Source organism: Magnolia sinica, chromosome 19, assembly GCF_029962835.1.
Source record: "Magnolia sinica isolate HGM2019 chromosome 19, MsV1, whole genome shotgun sequence".
In the NCBI taxonomy this organism is placed as follows: domain Eukaryota; kingdom Viridiplantae; phylum Streptophyta; class Magnoliopsida; order Magnoliales; family Magnoliaceae; genus Magnolia; species Magnolia sinica.
In genome coordinates, this window is record NC_080591.1 from 23885135 (window position 1) to 23903222 (window position 18088).

The following is an 18088-nucleotide window of genomic DNA, read 5'->3' on the forward strand; positions in this document are numbered from 1 at the left end:
CCCACTAGGTGGAAGTTGTTTGTGAAAAATCGTCAAAATTGAATATTTTAACTCTTTAAAAATGTCGAGATTTTGTTACAAATGCCAATTTTCTTTGGGCTATATGGATGTGACAGTTAGCCTCGTCAAATTAAAGTGCTTCTTTGGAATCATAAGGAATCCATGCTGAGACTTAATGGATAGATGTTCCAAGATGGTGGTTGGACATATTTTGTTTCTACCTTAGATTTTGGCTGTTCATTTTCATGCCTTTGATTGAATGTTTAGGTGTCATCCAATCAATTTGATTTATTTTTAACAGTTTTTCATTTATATTTCATCAAGGGCATGTTTGGATCAGGCGAATATCCCGACCTTTTCGGAGGGACCCTTAGAAGCATAAAGACAATAACTAGGCCGCCTTTTACGATCAGCTTCATCTATTTCCCCGCCCGAAATAGAAAGAATAATGTTAATCCGATCCACTTCGATCTGCGCCGCCACCCACATTCATTTTAAGAAACAAAACGCCGACATGCGCGCAAGGATGGGATTGCAATTCATGTGGTCTCTCCCACCCATTGGTTTTAGACAAAGGGTGGCCCACCAATGTATGCTTGGTTTGCTCTGAGCACAGTTTGGGTCCAGTAATTTGTATCAGATGGCTCAGAATTGGTGCATCAACTGTACCATACATTCACTATTCAATGTACCACCATTGAATGCATGAGATTTTCTCTGCTGAAATCGCGTGGAAAGCACCTTCTCTACCTTGTCATAGTTCTTAGGATTCGTCCAGCTAAAACCCTAAGCTCATACCACGTTGTTGCACTCTTCTATGTATAACAGCTAGCCCACTATCCTATTCTTGGAAAATCTACTAATATAAATGCCCCCACTTGTCTTCCTTCTCTCTCTCTCTCTCTCTCTCTCTCTCTCTCTCTCTCTCTCTCTCTCTCTCTCTCTCTCTCTCTCTCTCTCTCATTGGGTTTCTAGGGTTTGAAAATAAATGGATGAACGGATTGTTGAATGGCTAGAGATAGAGATCTCTTGTACCATGGAGGAAGAGGTACTTTTAGGGTCATTAACTTCAAAAAGAGTTTGGCCCTTTTATTATTATTATTATTATTATTTTTAAATCTTTTAGGTAATATATATAATATTGGGGTTGAAAGGTTGTACAGTAATCTTAATTAGAAGATCATTTGAAGATGCTAGCTATAAAAATATTTGTTTTTTTTTTTTTTGGTTGACTGTGAACCACTGTTGTATTTTCTTTCTTAGATTTCTATTTGTTGGCCACCTATTGAAGGGTTACGATTCTTCCAACTGGGGGAATGGATTTTTTTCGCACATGGTCCATCCATGGTGTGACTGGCGACCCAAAATATCAACTCTTTGAATCATGAATGATAGCCCAAGCATTGTATGATACATTTTTCTCCCTTGAGCTGGAGAAGAAATGTTCCTGAATTTGTTTGATTTTATTTTTAAATTTCTTTTATTAGGTTAGCTGTGATGCTGCCCAAAGATGGGCCTAAAGACCAACATTCATGGACTGATATTTACATACGTATTTTAGGGGCCATTTGAAATTTCGCGCGCTATTAAAATAGTGCTCACTACAATTTGAAAAATGCGTGAAATGCCGATTCCATGTCGACTGGAACTGCAAAAGCCGATTGGAACTGCTCCGAACGGCAAGTGAGCTTGTTTTCTCCCATAGAACAAATGGGCATGCACCATGGTCATTTGGGTCAATGGCCATTTGCGGTGGAAATTTCATTTTAGCATGTTAAAACGAATTTTCTTGGTTAAACATAGAAATCAATGACTCAGCTGTATCACTATCAATACATATAATACTAATAGAGGTATCATACACTGATTGGGCTGGAAGGTGTACAAAATTCCAGTTTGTACCTATGTGGTGAGTTTATATGCATGGTTCAGTGATCTAAAATGGTTGATATTATGGCCCCACTGTGCAAGGTTCATGCACTGAAAATCCTCCACATTGTTAGAATCCTTTCCTTGAAGTAGATAACAAAAAGAAAATACTTCATACTTAGCTGACCAAATTGCCGAATATTATATGTCTAGGATCTTCCTTTCTATTGGAGTTTGGTGATGGGCCATCTGTGGTGTGGTCCATCTATCAATGATTTGAAATAGTGGACCAATGCCCATGTCTGTACAGATGAAAACCTGAAAATAGCACACAACAAATTGCTTATGACTAATTATTAATGTATGGCTGAGATTTATTCATGTGTCTACGGAGCCTATTCATTTGTTTATGGGTGGTTCTCTTTTATTTTCTGTGGTGTGGCCTTAGCTTGATTTTTGGGTATTCTATATTCATAGTGGGTGATTCTATTGAATGGGTCCATTGCAATAGGGAAACCACGGTGGACCCCACATGAAACTGGTCGCACAAACTCTGCAACCGTTGCAGATCTGGCCTCCTCTTTGATAATTTATTAGTGTTGAAACGATTTTGTTTTCTTCATGTTTAGAAAGATTGGAGCGATTCTACATATGTATATAACGTTTTGCTGCATGCATCCTTTGGTGGGGCCCACATGCATCGATGGCTGATGGTTAGAAGATACGCATGTGTAGTGCATTGGGCCAGCAAAGCGCGGACTCACACATAAAGGATGACCATTGATTGGTACCACTGAATGTAGTATGTCTACTGCCTTTGATTTCATCCGTCCATTTCATTGCCAGTAATTGATGGTTGGGAACGGTGGGTCATTGCGATATCTAAACTGCGGTCACACCCAAGATAGAACTTCTTCATATGAACGGATTAGATCATCTGACCATCATGTGAGGTCGAGCGCATACTACCTTTTCCCATATATATATATATAGACACACATCACACCACATTGGCTGTTTCATGTATCCATTGTTATCAATGAATTGCATTTAAAAAAAAAGAAAGAAGAAAAGAGTAGGGCCCTCAGGTGAAGATGCGTCGCGCAAAGAAACTAAACTTGTCACCTTGGGTGGACATACATACCACGAAAATGGGTGGTCACAGAAGGGGAAAAAAAAAAGATCGACTCGTCTATATTCAAACTACATGTATATATTGCCCATCAGATGATGACTGGGCTGGCTTAACCCTTTTTATTATAAGGAAATCTTCAAGATGGCCCACCTCTTTAATCTTCCCCCCCCCCCCCCTAATTCTAATTTTTATTTTTTGATTTGGTAAATGCAGGCTTATACAATGGAGTTGGAGGCCGAGCTAAACCAGCTCAAAGAAGAGAATGCCCTTATCAGGAAAGAAACGGTATTATTTCTTATCTGATGCTTTCTAGACCCGAATGTGATAGACACAGACATCTCATCAATCGGGTCCATCAATACACTGGATCCTACCAAAGATGGCGTATATTTAAAAAAGTATACCTATTAGACAATCATTTCCATCTGATCGGGTGCCATTGAAACGACCTTAGACAACAACAACCAAAAAAAAAAGGGTAGTCACATATTCATTGGGATGAGATTATCTAATAAATTGGGCTTTTAAAACACATTTCATCCCATGCTTGGGCCGACTAGATGGACGGACCCGATTGATACATTGCCCTTCCGGGTGTACTGTGGGGAGCTTTGATCTTCTCACCCCCTAAAGTTTTTACTTCTTACCTTGACAAGGGTAATTTGGACATTCAAAGTTTCCAGTAGTGATAAAACTAATACCTAAATTTTTATGAAACGTGACACTCGTATAAGAGATCCAGATTTGTATAGCCGTGGATTTAGGTTTTTAGCATTTTATTTTTATTTTTTATAAAGGTGAGAGTGCAACAAGGGTAAATTCGTTTTGTTACTCATGCAATTACACGGTCACAGTGGGATTTCACCACAATGAGTAATCGAACCTATGACATCGTGTTGGAAGTCTTCTTTATTTATTAATTTAATTTAATTTAATTTATTATTATTATTTTTTAACGGATACTATTACATTCATACGGGGAAATATACAAATTTTCGGGTGGGCTTCACAAAAAGACTATTCGCACCTATCCTGTAGCTCTACAAAGTATCCACTAAACAAACAAACTACTACTTCCGGTCCCTCCTGACTGCACCTACCCCCGTGCTGTCAAGGAAAAAGGAACCTCGAGCATAAGAGGGGAGGTCCGCTGCTTAGTGGTAGACCGTCCTACCTTAGACCTCACTCCCAATCTTGGCCAGACTGTTGGCCACGCCATTAGCCTCTCTCGACATGAAGGAGAACCTCAAAGTGACCCTCCGTTGAAACTCTTCAAAGTCTACCAACTCGTGTTGGAACTCTTTAGAGTCACCAACTCGTGTTGGAACTGTAAAATTTTAAAATGTTAAATAGATGTGCAATATTTCAAGTGGGCACCATGAAAATAAACAGGCTTCACCTATTGTGTAATTCGACGCAACAGCATAACAAAAATTTACAAGCGAGAAAAAATAAAGAAAATTAGAGAGAAACCCATGACCAAAACTGAGACTATGATCACCTTCCAACCAGGGCCTTGCTAAGCGCAGCCCAGTTGCTCTAATGCTTTGAATAAATTGCTGCCAACAAGCCAAAGCAAACAACACAATCCCAAAGCGAATTGCCAATCCCAAAAAGAATTGCCACCGTAGTAGCTACATTCACGACTACAACCAACAGGATTTACTAACTGTTGGGAAACCACACACTTTTCTCTTATTTGTGAAAAGTAATAAGATTAATAATATAAGCAACAGGATTAGCAGGGATCTGCCCTAAACCCTAACAACAGGATTAGCAGGGATCTCGGGAGCAGGGTACCCGTCATGCAGTGGTTGTCTCTAGCCAGTTTCGAGTTCTGGTCTAGGACCCGTTTTTCTTTTTTCATTTTCTGGTTTCAGTTTAGGCGATATGATAGGTGAGGCCCTTTGTTTTTGTGGTGCCCACCTGAAAGTTTGGCTGTGCATCAACTGTTCTTATTATCAATATACAAGGGTTTGACTCATCTTTTTTTTCTTCTTTTTTTTTTTGAAAAAAAAATTAACAATATAAAAGATTTAAAGGATGAAAATCATTTCTAACACAAATAAGCAAATCATCAAGAATATAAGAGGTAAGAGACACCAAGTTTTTTTTGTTTTTTTTTACGTGAAAAAACCTCCTATGTGAAGGGGAAAACCACGAGAGCTAGTCCGACACAAATACATGATAATAGAAATAATGGAAGTAAAATAATTAAGATACCTCTCTTAGATACCTAAACTACATCACCAAAGGTGGATTACAAGCAACAACGAAAGAAAGAACTTCCCACCAATTATGGATGGTAGAAAACCCCCAATACAACTCTTGGAGAAAACAATCGAAGAAACTGGCTTTGTCGATGGACCCTCAGAAACTCAAATGCGAAGATTTTAGTGGTAGAAGGTTCCGATTCTTCCTCTTCTACAAAATCCCTTCTCCCTTGTTCTTTCTCCTAAGAAAGGAATAAAAATCATCTTCTACAAAATTCACTCTCCCTTCTTCTTTCTCCTCTTTCTCCAAGAAAGAGAAAAAAAAAAAAAAAAACTCCCAAATATTGCTAGAACTCTCTCTAACAAAATAACTCATTTTCTCTCCCTTTACTTTCTTGCCCAAAAGACCAAAATACTCCCCCATACATGTGGAAATAAAAGACTACTTAGGCCACATATGTGAGTCCCATCTCTACATGAGGAAGGCCCCCAACAATCTTCCCCCTCCTGACTCATGAGGATGGCTCTACCATACCCATACATTTCATGCTTCTACAAAACTCATGCTTATTTTTAGGTAAGGGTTTGGTCATCATATCTGAATCATTCTTGTTAGTATGAATCTTCTCAAGTTACAACTTCTCTCCATGAGCATCCCAAATCCAATGATATCTTACATCTACGTGCTTAAACTTATAATGAAGACTTGAATTTCTACTAAGGTGAATGACACTTTGACTATCATAATAAATAATATAATTAGCTTGCATCAAGCTAAGTTCTTAAAAGAACTTCTTCATCCACAACATTTCCTTGCAGGCTTCTGTCACTGCAATATACTCGGCTTTTGTACTAGAGAAGGTCATACACTTTTGTAACTTGGAATAACAGTATCCCCCTACAAAAGTAAGCATATATCCCGATGTTTCCTAGAGTTAACGCCACCTGCCATATATGCACTTATGTAGTCTTCTAACACAAGCTTACTACCTCTAAAGCATAAACACGCCTTGCAGGAACTCCTAAAATATCTGAGAATCCATTTAACTATTTCCTAGTGCTCTTTGTCCAAAATTGTGAGAAATCTACTAACAACACCAACTGCATGTGTGATGTTAGGCCTCGTGCACACCATAATATTCATCAAACTTCCTATTGGTGATGCATAAGGAATTTTCTTTTCTTCTTTTCTCTCTCTTGAAGGATTGTGCTTTTTTTTTTTTTGAAAGATAAAATTTATTGAACAAAGGGAAGTAAATACATATTCGAATGGGGCCCCACAAGAAAATCAGGGACCCACCTATCATGTAGCTCAAAACAAATCATGAAGATTAGAAAAACAACGAAGTTAACCACCCAAAGATAGGGGAGAAAAAAACCTCCAAACAGCCAGCCCTCACCTGTGGTATGATTTTTTTATTTTTTATTTTTATTTTTCTGATTGACCCCACTCCTACATTGTCTAACAAGAGAGAGCCTTTAATTAATAAGGGTGGGCATCTCATTTCAACTTCTATACAATTTGTCGAGCAACCCTTCACTAGCAAATTTGGCTAGGCCATCCGCCACTGAATTTCCTTCGTGGAGGATATGAGAAAATCTAAGGTTGAGGGATCGACGCTTGACATGAATATTGCACAACACCCTAGATGAACTTGGGACTAGCTACCAAGGTATTTGAAATCGCATCAGGCAAGATGAGAGAGTCAGTCTCTACCAAAATGTTTTTTAGACCCCAGTTTTCACAGATCTGTAGGCCATCTAACATTGCTTGAGCCTCTGCCATCGTATTAGAACATGGCCATAGCCATTATGGAAGGAAAAAACCAGTTGGCCTAAGTGGTTCCTACATACTCCCCCTCCTCCACCCACCCTAGGTTGCCTTAGGAAGAATCACCCATTTTGAGCTTGAGCAAACGCCAAGGACGCTACTGCCACTTGACAATGGTAGTGCTCTCAAACCTTTCCGACTGACCTATTTAAAGGCCCGAAGATTGCAAGAAAACAATTTCTGAAAGGGAGTTCTTGTCACCTTGAGGAAGATAAGATCTAACTTCCTTCAGCCATTGATTGATTTTGGCAATGATATTATTTGCCGACATTTCATGGCGCTCAAATCTAGCGGCATTATGGCTTAGCCATATTTTCCACATAATAAAAGGAGTTAGACCCTTAGGACTTTGCTCACTATTTAACTTGAAGTGACCTGCAAGTGGAGAACTAGCATGTTTTGCTTTATCAATATTGAACATTTTTAGTACTTCCCCAATGTACCTTTATTGTGAGAACCAAAGCTTGTTGACTTTCCTATCATGAGAGATCTTTATTCCTAAAATTTATTTTGGGGGTCATGGAAAATGACTTGCTTAAATCATTTTTCAACGTGTTAATTTTGTTATATATCCTAACCAATAATCAACTTATCATCAACATAGAGTAAAAGAATAATAAAATCAGCATTAAAAAATTTCTTAGTAAATACACAATGGTTTGAAGCGGTTCCTTTATACCTATGATCCATAATAAAAGAGTCAAACTTTTTATATAATTGCCTTAAATCCTATTTTAACCCCATTTAAGCTCTTTTTTAGCTTTCAAACCATGTGCTTATTGCCTTTGACTTTAAAACTTTCCAGTTGCTCCATATATATTTCTTCCTCAAAATCATCATGAAGGAAAAGATGTTTTGACATGTAGTTGCTTAATCTCTAGTTTTATGCTTGCAACCAAACCCAATATGACCCGGATAGATGACATCTTTACCACGGGTGATCATTATTTGTTGCGTTCACCTTGGCCATGCATAATTATGCTTATATCTTGTATAAAGTATAATACCTCTTGCCTCTTACCACTTACAAGATATCATTTTGTAAACTTTCACTATCTGCAACCAAAATGATTGTTGTAGCCTTCTTTGTCCAACCTTCTCCCATAAATTAAATTAAGGCGAAGATTGGGTACATGTCTCACATCCTTGAGAACCAATATATAACCAACATCGGTCTCAACATACACATCACCAATCCCTATAAATTTTGAAGAGCCACTGTTACTCATCCTCACAACACCAAAGCCTCACGACTTATAAGAGGTGAAGAAGTCTTTGTTAGGAGTAGTGTGATATGAGACACCGGTGTTAATCACCCAATCTGTGTCTTGACATGTGAGACTGAGGCATGCTTGTTCAGAACACTAGAAGATAATAATATCACTATCTAAAATAACTACAATCGTATCCTTCTCTTCTTACTTTTCATTTCCTTTTTCTTTCTTCTTCTCCTTTTTAAGCTTTTGATACTCATTTTGGTAGTAGCCTAGCTTGTTGTAATTATAGCAGTTAACATCATTTCTTGACTTGGATTTGCCTCTTGACTTCTTACTGGATCTGCCTCTTGACTTCTTACGGTAGTGAGGGTTTTTAGTTTTGCTTTTTCCCATAATTTTCCATCTCGTTTCTTCATTCAACAAACTACCGATTACTTGACTCACTGTAGCAACTCCATATGGAGCAGAGTTACTTACAGATACCTTTAAGGTCTTCCAATTGTCAAGTGAAGAATTGAATAGTAATAAGGCCTACAACTCATCATCTAGCATCATCTTAATAGTAGAGAGCTGATTCATAATACTTCAAATTTTATTCAAATCCTCTACAATTGAGCTGCCTTCTTTATACTTTAAATTCATAAGCTTCCTAATCAATAAAACCTTGTTGCTCACGGTATTTCTCTTATACAACCCTTCTAATTTCTTCCAAAGTGATTATGCCTTAATTTTTATAGACACATGATGAAAGACATTATCATTCAACTATTGCCAAATAAACCCAACGACTTTTCAATCTAGTTTCTTCCACTCGACATCAGTCATATCTTCGGTTTCCCCCGAAACCTTTAGCGAGTGTGTACAAATCATTGTAATACAATAAATCTTCTATCTTGGCTTTCTAATTCATCAAATTGTTTCCATACAAACTAACCATTTGGCTTGTGCTCACCTCAATGATTCACACATGAAATAATTAGAACCAACTCCAAGTTCTGATACCGCTTGTTGAGAAACCACACACGTTTTTCTTCTATGCGCTAATCAATAAGATTGACAATATAAAAGATTTAAATGATGAAAATCACTTTTAATACAAACAAGAAATTATCAAACATGTAGAATGCAAAAGATAGCAAGATTTTTTTACGTAGAAAACTGTCCGATGTAAAAGGAAAAACCAAAAGATTTGGTCTGATACAAATCCACTATAATAGATATAATACAAGTACAATCATCAAGATACCTAAAGTACATCACTTAAAGGTGGATTACAAGCAATAATAAAAGAAGGAATTTATCACCAACTAGGGATTGTAGAAAACTCCCAACACAACTCCTAGAGAAGATTGAAGAAATTGGCATTGTGGATAGACCTCCACGAACCTGGATGTGAAAATTTTGGTGGTAGAAGTTATTGTTCTTCCTATTCTACAAAATCACTTCTCTGTTCTTAATTCTCCTCTTTTTCTCTAAGAAATAAAGAAAAAAAACTTTCAAATGTTGCTAGAACTCTCTGTAAGCAAAAGAGGTCATTTTCTTTTGTTTTACTTGCATAGCCAAAAGACCAAAATACCCCCACACACATATAAAAATAAAAAATTACATAGGCCACACATGTGGTCCCATCTCCACATCACTAGTGACCCAACACTAACAGGACCACAATAGCAACCTTAATAACCGATTCAGGATAAAAGGGGCCCTGCAATAAATCCAGCAATAAGACCAACCCAAACACAGCACAGCCTCCTCAGACTATTATCACATACCAAAATCAACAGATCGGCTCAGACCTAAAACCAGATTTTCCTTTCAGCCCAAATTTGGATTCGGATCTGATACTGGTGTATCTGTATTCAGATCCGATTCAAATTTCCCACACGTTGTATTTGGATATCGGTACCGTTACCACCATAAGTGGTGTGGGGCTCGCGTCAACTGTGCATCAAATTTCATCAAACACAACCCACTAGGATAAACGTATACACCAAAATCAGGCCATTCCAAAACCCAAGTGGATCACACAACATGAATTTAGAGGTCATAGGCATGATTTTACATTGTTCCCTGCGTTGTGGCCCACCAAAGCTTTGGATTAGCCTGATTTTAGGTTTCTATGAGGAGAACATAATGGACGGAGTAGATCGGATGAAAAATTGACGTGGGACCCACATCATCCCAGTACCATACAACCGCACCTCTATTCAATAAGCATATGTGGCCCACTTCATCCTCAACATCCATGGCCCAATTTTCAAATGGTCATCATAGCTGTATATGAGTCTCTTGTTCAAGGAGGACTAGGAATCAGCACTGTCAATGATGAAATTACCCTCATTAAGTTGAATATCAATTTTAGGGGGTGGAAATAACATATACCTCATACAACTAGTACTAATGAAAAGTGGTGTCTTCTATTGTCACAGGATGAGTTACTCGAGAAGCTGAAAGAGAAGGTATGCTGCTGTTTTGCCCTTTTATTTCCCAGCACTAATTTTTATTTTGTGAACCAGGGTTCATGTGTTTAAAAAACAGTTTCTGACCCCACAATGGCTGTCGCTTTACTGTTACCAAATATATAGATATATATTTCTATATATATATATATATATATATATATATATATATATATATATATATATATCAGTAAATATAAGAATAATGAATGTGTCATCGACCCCAAGTGAAAATAATATTCTTCATTTTTTGCCAAATAAAATGGCATTATATACCATAACCTAATGTTGTTATTTTTTATTTTTTTAAATAAACACTTCATTGATATGGCAAAAATTTATACAACTAGGCTATTCAGGCAGGCTTGCGGCAAAAGGACAGGCTTGCCTATCATATCCTATACAGTGGTGTGACTATGAAGCTCTCTAACAGAGCCCAAACCGGCTTTGTCCAAAAGAAAACGGCCCTTGATAAGCCAAGGGAGGGAGGAAACCTCCTGGAAGGATTTGTCTGATTGCATCTTACTACTCTCTTTAGCCAACCCGTCTGCCGACCTGTTCGCTTCTCTTGGGATTCAGGAGATCCAAAAGGATCCCCTTTCACTAAGATTTTTTTACTCTAGATAGTTAACATTTCCATTTCTAGGCACAGGTGGACGTCCCGTTTGTGCAATCCATCACCTATTTAGAGTCAGATTCAATGAGCACTCAGTCTAAACTAATGTTGTTATCTAAGAGAGAGAGATGATCACATACAGGCACTTGCACCATTCATTATGGTGCATGGAGTTTTTAGCTACAAGACGTATTAAATGTTTATTCATTTTTTCTCTCCCATTTAATACATTTTGTGACGAAAAAGCTCTGCATCACAACATTTCATGTATCTTGTGGCTAAAAAAGCCATGTACCACTAAGGAGTGGTGCAGGTGATTTATAGGAGATCAATTTTTATTTTTATTTTTAAAATTTTTTTTTAAAATTTTATTTTTTAAGACACACCACAAAGTTAACACGTGAGTTACATACACAAGAACGGACTATATTATTTGCTATAACGTTTTCTTAAACCTTAGATGGAATGAATTCTCCATGCCCTACTACAAATTCATGTGGGGGGCAAACTAGGACCCACCTATGATCACCATGAGCATTGGATAGGAGGGTTTAACCATGGACCGGGCGTGGCCCAAAAATTACCACGATTGTATGATCACAACCACTTGAATGAGTCCTACAAAATGGGTTGGACCATCAGATGGACAATCTAGACCATCCATCTATTTAGTCATATGGTCATGCCATGAATTCCCCTTTAGCTGACCCAAGTGTGAAGATTTCCGATCTGCCTCAAAATACTTGGGTGCTAAAATTATCATGGGAGAGTGGAAAAGAAGAAGAAGAGCGCACGTAATGTGTATGGTGTGTCTGAAACTCACTGTATATTGTATTCAAGAAAAAAAGAAGTCAACCGGATATCACTTGGGCCCGTTCGGATGACTGTAACTTCCGTAAAATGTAAGAAAGTTATAGGTAGGTAATTTTCTCACTGTTGGTGTTTGGGGAAGAAATTTTACAAGTAACACAGTCTTAACATGTAACTTTGTATTAGGTAAGCTTGCAAGAAATGTAACAAGAAAGATGGTGTTTTTCCACTCACAGGTTACTTAGTTGCAGGTACTATCTTTTTTGAATTTGGGAGAGGGAGGTGGAAACGCAGTTGAAGAACACTTGACTTCTCTGACGCAGCGTCTCCTTCTCCCTCATTATCTGATGTAGAACGAGTCATAGACTCATTCATGGCTAAGATGGACCAAAGAAAAGAAGCCAAAAAAGATCAAACATACTCAATGTAGTTCGAACGATCAGCAGATCTGGTCAACAGGTCAAAATTCCACTTGCAATTTAGATTTCTTGTTAGCTGATTTCTACCAGTTTAGACAGGCTGACAGATCATGTCGGCAAGTCAAAATTCATTTCGACACACCAATAGATTGGGTCAACAGGTTGAAAATCATAGAATTTATGGTTTAAATCTCTAGACACTTTTGGGAAGTTTCAAGCTATCGACGATAGGTCGATGGTTGCAAGAAATTTGCACGATTTTCTGAATTTGTTTCCTAATTTGATTAGAACTCTTTGATTGTATTTTTATGGTTTCTTTAAGGTTATTTAAAGGTATTAAACTCAATTTTGTGAGCAGCTATAACATAAACTTCTTAGAAATTCAATTTCTTATGTAGATTTAAGATTTTCTTTTGTGGATTCAAGAGCACCTTGTGAATTCAAGGCATTTATCAATCGAAGAAGATGATCATCAACCTGATCATATCCTTCCCTACGTCAATTTCTATCAGAGAGAGAGAGGCTTTCTCCTCAAATCTATGGCTTTTAACGATGGGTCGGGTAACATTCCCATGAATGGTGCTTCAAGGAATTTTCCTTTACAGTCGCGGCTTTCGAAAGCGACACAATGAGAGAATCAATAGGTCATGCAAGAGCTGCCGGCTGCCATCGATCGCATGATGGAGGCCTTAGGGCATCTCCGTGTTTGTGGCGGTGATCCGCCCTTGGTAGGCGCTAAAATTCATAATTGTGCTGATTGCATGGCGTTGCAGGCAATGAATCATATGATCATGCCTGAGGAGGCGAGATGTAGCAGTGAGGAGATCGACGACATGATCCTTTAATGTTCCAAACGAGGTGGCGATCAGGTAGATCAGACAGATTGAGACTTGAGGATGAAATCAATGTCCATGGCTTCAATGGCCAACTCCACATCGAGGACTTCCTCAATTGGTTGCTTGAAGTTAAACACTTCTTTGACCATATAGATGTTGTTGAAGGGAAAAAGATTAAGCTTGTGGCTTATAAGTTAAAGGGGAAAGCTTCAGCTTGGTAGGAGCAACTTTAGCTCACATAAACGAGATAGATAAAAGCACTAATCCGCACATGACAGTGGATGAAGTAGTTAATGCGCGCGTGATTGCTCCCTAATGACTACGATCAGGTATTGTTCCATTAATACCAAAATTATTAGCAGGGTAGTCGGTTAGTGAGAGATTATGCAGAAGAATTTTACCATTGGTGGCATAGAACGATTTGGTCGAAATTGAATCGTAGCAAGTCACCCGATTCAATGGTAAATTACGTGTTGTGATCTAGGATCGGGTTTAGATGCTAGACAATGAACGAAACGATCAAGTTAGCCACCCGAGTGGAAGCGCAGCTCAAGCGCCAATACACGGACCTATTCTACTATTAGGGTAGACGCGGTGAGTGCTTCATAAGGAGTTCCACAGACCAAGGGAAAAGAACCTATAGGAAGATGACCTCAACCTCCTACACCCACAAACCGAGAGCCAGGAAGTGGACAATTAAGACCCCAAATAGAAACAACCACTGCTACTGGTCCGAGCAGGATCTCGAACCCCTGTAGTTGGCCAACCTGACCACTACTATTGATGTGGCCAACCAGATCACTTATCAAACACTTACCCACAGTAATAAGCAGAAAATCTCACCATTAATGATGGTGACTCTGAGAACACAAAAGAAGACCTAGAAGATGATGAGTTAGAGCATGCTGTGGATGATGAAGCTGATAAAGCAAATTGGGTTCCGTAGGATCATGATGAGTCGCAAGTCATGAGACAGCTATTGTATACACCAAGGAATAAAGTACATCTACAACGACATAATATCCTTCGAACAAGGTGTATGGTGAATTAAAAAGTCTATGATGTGATCATCAACAATGGTAGTATCGAGAACATCGTCTCAAAGGTCATGATGGAGAAATTGCAGTTGAAAATGAGCATCATCCCTCCTTGTATATGATTAGTTAGATTAAGAAAGTCAACAAGAAGAAGGTAACTGAATAATGCACTATATCTTTTTCAATTGGCAAATATTATAAAGATCAAGTCGTGTGCAATGTTATTGACATAGAGGCCTGTCACATTCTACTCGGTCGACTATGAAAATCCGATCGTTATACCACTCAAATGATGGAATAATGTGTATAATATTTTCATTAAGAACGAACATAAAACCATACTATCCCCTATGGATCCAGAGGAGCCACCGAAAACTTCTAAAGTGGAGGGACACTCTTTCTTAACCATACGGTACTTTGTGGAGGAATACAAAGAGACAGGGAAAGCCTATGTGCTAGTTGTAAAGGGGAAAGAACTCGAGCTCACCATCATTCTTGAGAAACTAAAACCCTTGCTACGTAAATTCAAAGAAATTTGGCCCGATGACCTTCTCAATGGATTGCCTCCCATGCGAGATATTAAGCACCATATCGAACTTGTCCCAGGGTCTAGCTTACCCAACATCCTCACTATTAGATGAGTCTGAAGGAGTGAGATATTTTGCAATTTTTTGGAAGTAGAACTGGGCAGGATTGGGCCCGCTGGAGAACAGGGCTGACAAGCCCATTCCTAATGGTTTTCTATCGCTATAAGTCTGCGAAGTCTTGGGTCTGAATGCCTTGCTCCCGCCGTCCTCAGTTTTTGCTTATCTCCCTCAGCAGATTATTGATTTTATCTTCCAAGCCGGTTTTTGTTTATCGGATGACGCAGATTTATGCATTTGGCCCTTAGATCCATTGGGTAATTTCTCAGTCAAATCAGCATATGAGTTGTGTCATGATAGTAGCCAATGCGGAGTTTGGTTTAAATGGGAATGGCCTCCGAAAATGTTGTCAAAGATCTCTTTGTTCATGTGGAGATTGAGGAAGAACGCAGTCCCAGTTGACAGTGTCATAAAATCCTGTGGCATTCTTCTAACATCCAGATGTGTCTGCTGTGATGAAGGCCTTACCCAGCAACCGTCAGAAGAATTGCTTAATCATCTGTTCCTTTCTGGCCAGCTCGCATCCTGTTCACTCCCCAAGTATAGGGTTGTGATGTAGTAATAAACTCGGTAAGACTGAGGTCGAATCCACAAGGACTGAAACTTGTACGTGATCTGGAACTAACTAGATCTAGAACTAGCAAAAGATCAAATAGCATTTAAAGAATAATTGTGAAATAAATTATCTAAAACTAAAGAGAAATTAGAGGTAAGAAAACTAGGGATTCAGAGGATTCACTTGTTGAGATCAGGGAGATCTTTACGCCTGCTTCAAGAATCATGGAAATTAACTGAACTTACCTGATATAAGTTTCAAGAGATGAAAGGTATAGGAATTAGAATAGATTCCATCACCAAACCATGCCTAAGAGATAAAGTAAACAACAGAATTAAACTAATTACCAACCAATCAACATGTTATGAGGGTTAGGAAGGGTACCGTCATCCGACCATGCCCATGAGACTATGGTGAACAACAGGGTTTCCTGACATCATAAACATAAAAAAATGAAGAAACATGCTTAAAGCCATCGCAGACCTATTATAATTTTAGTCACAACAGACCATTAAAAAACTGAAAACATTCCCTTACAATCAATCCAATACCAAATCCATTCAGTTTAAACAAGAATTAAAGGCATAAAATTCTTCCCATCACGCTACAAGCTTCACCCCTTAGCCCTAGCTAAGGGGTTCAGCCAGACATGGATGGCTGATTCTCTTAAAAATAAAACAAACAAAATAAAATAATCAGAAAAAGAAAAAAAGACAAACTCTCTATCTTCTCTCTCTCTCCCTTCCAATCGTCCAGCCACGTCCCTACCAAAATTCCTTTTTCTCCTCTTCCCTCCCTTTTTCTCTCCTCCTTTTTTATAGAAGCATTAGGCGCAATCCTGTGGCTGCTGGCGTCGGTGCGGAAAGCTCCTAGACAGCTTCTTATGCAGCCAGGTGCTGCAGCAGCGTGCGTAGCAAAAGAAGCGCAAAAGGGACTTGCGTTTGGATCGAGTGCACGATGAAAGTGAAACCAGTCCGGTCGATCCGACCACCTAGGAGGACTTTAGACCCCAGAATCTGTAACTTGAATGGTCTGGATCAACAAATAGATCGGCAGAGATGGGCCACCACTGTCCGGAACGTCTGAAATTTTCGGACGTGCGTAACATACGCACAAGAGCTGCGCTATGCTCTCGGTGGGGCCCACTTTGGCTATCTTTTGAGAAATCCACACCGTCCACCGGATTTTTTAAGAAAAACCGTTCAGACCTGATCGATTTTGGGTTAAAACCATGGTGGCCCACAGTTTATTTTGTTACACCGTCTATTCTGCGTTTTGGAATATCAACAGCCATCAGCACTTCATTCCGCAATTCCGACACCTAGGCCATATTTATAGGGCCCTTTTACCCCTGATGGACGATCCCGATTATTTGGATCATGGGCCATGGTGGCCCACAAATTTCGTCCGCAAGCTCTGTTCTTGCGCAAACAGAGAGAACGGACTTCGTCCGCTGTGCTTCTTGCGGGTCCCATGATTAAATTCTGTTATGACATCCACACCATCCACTGGATTCAGGACGAAAAACCGTTCTAGAAGGAACAGTTTTGGTTTGATTTCGGTGTGGCCCACAAGCTAGTTCAGTCCACCGTCCATCTTCCATTTGGACGGCTGGATTGTGACCCTCATTATCTTCTGTATTTATGCCATCTAGGCAAGGGTAATACCCCCTCCCTGAACACCTTGGACGGTTCAGATTCATGATATGGATGATGGGTGGGGCCCACAAGCAAAATCGACGGAAGACGTGGGCGGACGCTGTTTGAGAAAGAGCCGGACTGGGAGATACGTCGGTTAGCGCATGCTGACCGACTCTGATGTGTTCGGTGCGCGGCGAACGTGCCACTCCATATGCACACCTCTACTGGTGTAGGGCACACTGTGATGTTGATGAGAAATCTACTTCGTCCATCTGTATTCTCATCTCATTTAACGCGTTGATACCAATTCTGAAGCATATCCAGATAGCAGGTGGGCCCCAGATCGATGTTTTGTGGACTGATTTGACCATTGGGACGTTTCCACAAGGATCCAACGGCTGAATTTCGATGTGTACAGTTAATTTATGGTCCTCAGTCCATGTATGAATTTTCGAGTCGAACGGATGGTGGAAACCTTGTGATCTTGCATTCTGGCTAACTTTCAGGCCACTTGAGTTTCAGTTTCTCAATTTTCTTGGATCTCTGGCGTGTAAATCCTTGATCTTGGTCCCAGGAAGTCCCATCCACTGCCTTGGTGATGCGAGCGAGTTAAATTCATATTTTTAGTGTCCTTTCCAGTCCACGCTCGTAAATTCACCTTGCATCACAACATGATTAAAAATAAAGCGTTAAACAGTATCATACTCATAAATCCAGCTAATAAATGGGGTCTAATATACAATATTTGACCCTCAACACAACCCCCAACCAGCATCTTGCTAGTCCCGAGCAAGGTATGCCGAAAA

At 39.2% G+C, this 18088-nt stretch overlaps 1 protein-coding gene across 3 annotated transcripts in view; it reads left to right on the forward strand.

Annotated features, from left to right (window-relative positions):
• The window catches only part of LOC131235191 (ABSCISIC ACID-INSENSITIVE 5-like protein 4), a 49879-nt gene that overhangs the window by 9487 nt on the left and 22304 nt on the right, over positions 1-18088 (forward strand). For 2 of the 3 annotated variants that reach the window (XR_009165976.1, XM_058232332.1), the window contains exons 2-3: positions 3218-3289; positions 10695-10724. Coding sequence is in view for 2 of the 3 variants with exons in the window: in XM_058232332.1 (XP_058088315.1) it covers positions 3218-3289; positions 10695-10724 (102 nt within the window). In the remaining variant the exon portion in view is untranslated. The remainder of the gene's footprint in view (positions 1-3217; positions 3290-10694; positions 10725-18088) is intronic. The other variant, XM_058232333.1, reaches the window with a different exon arrangement.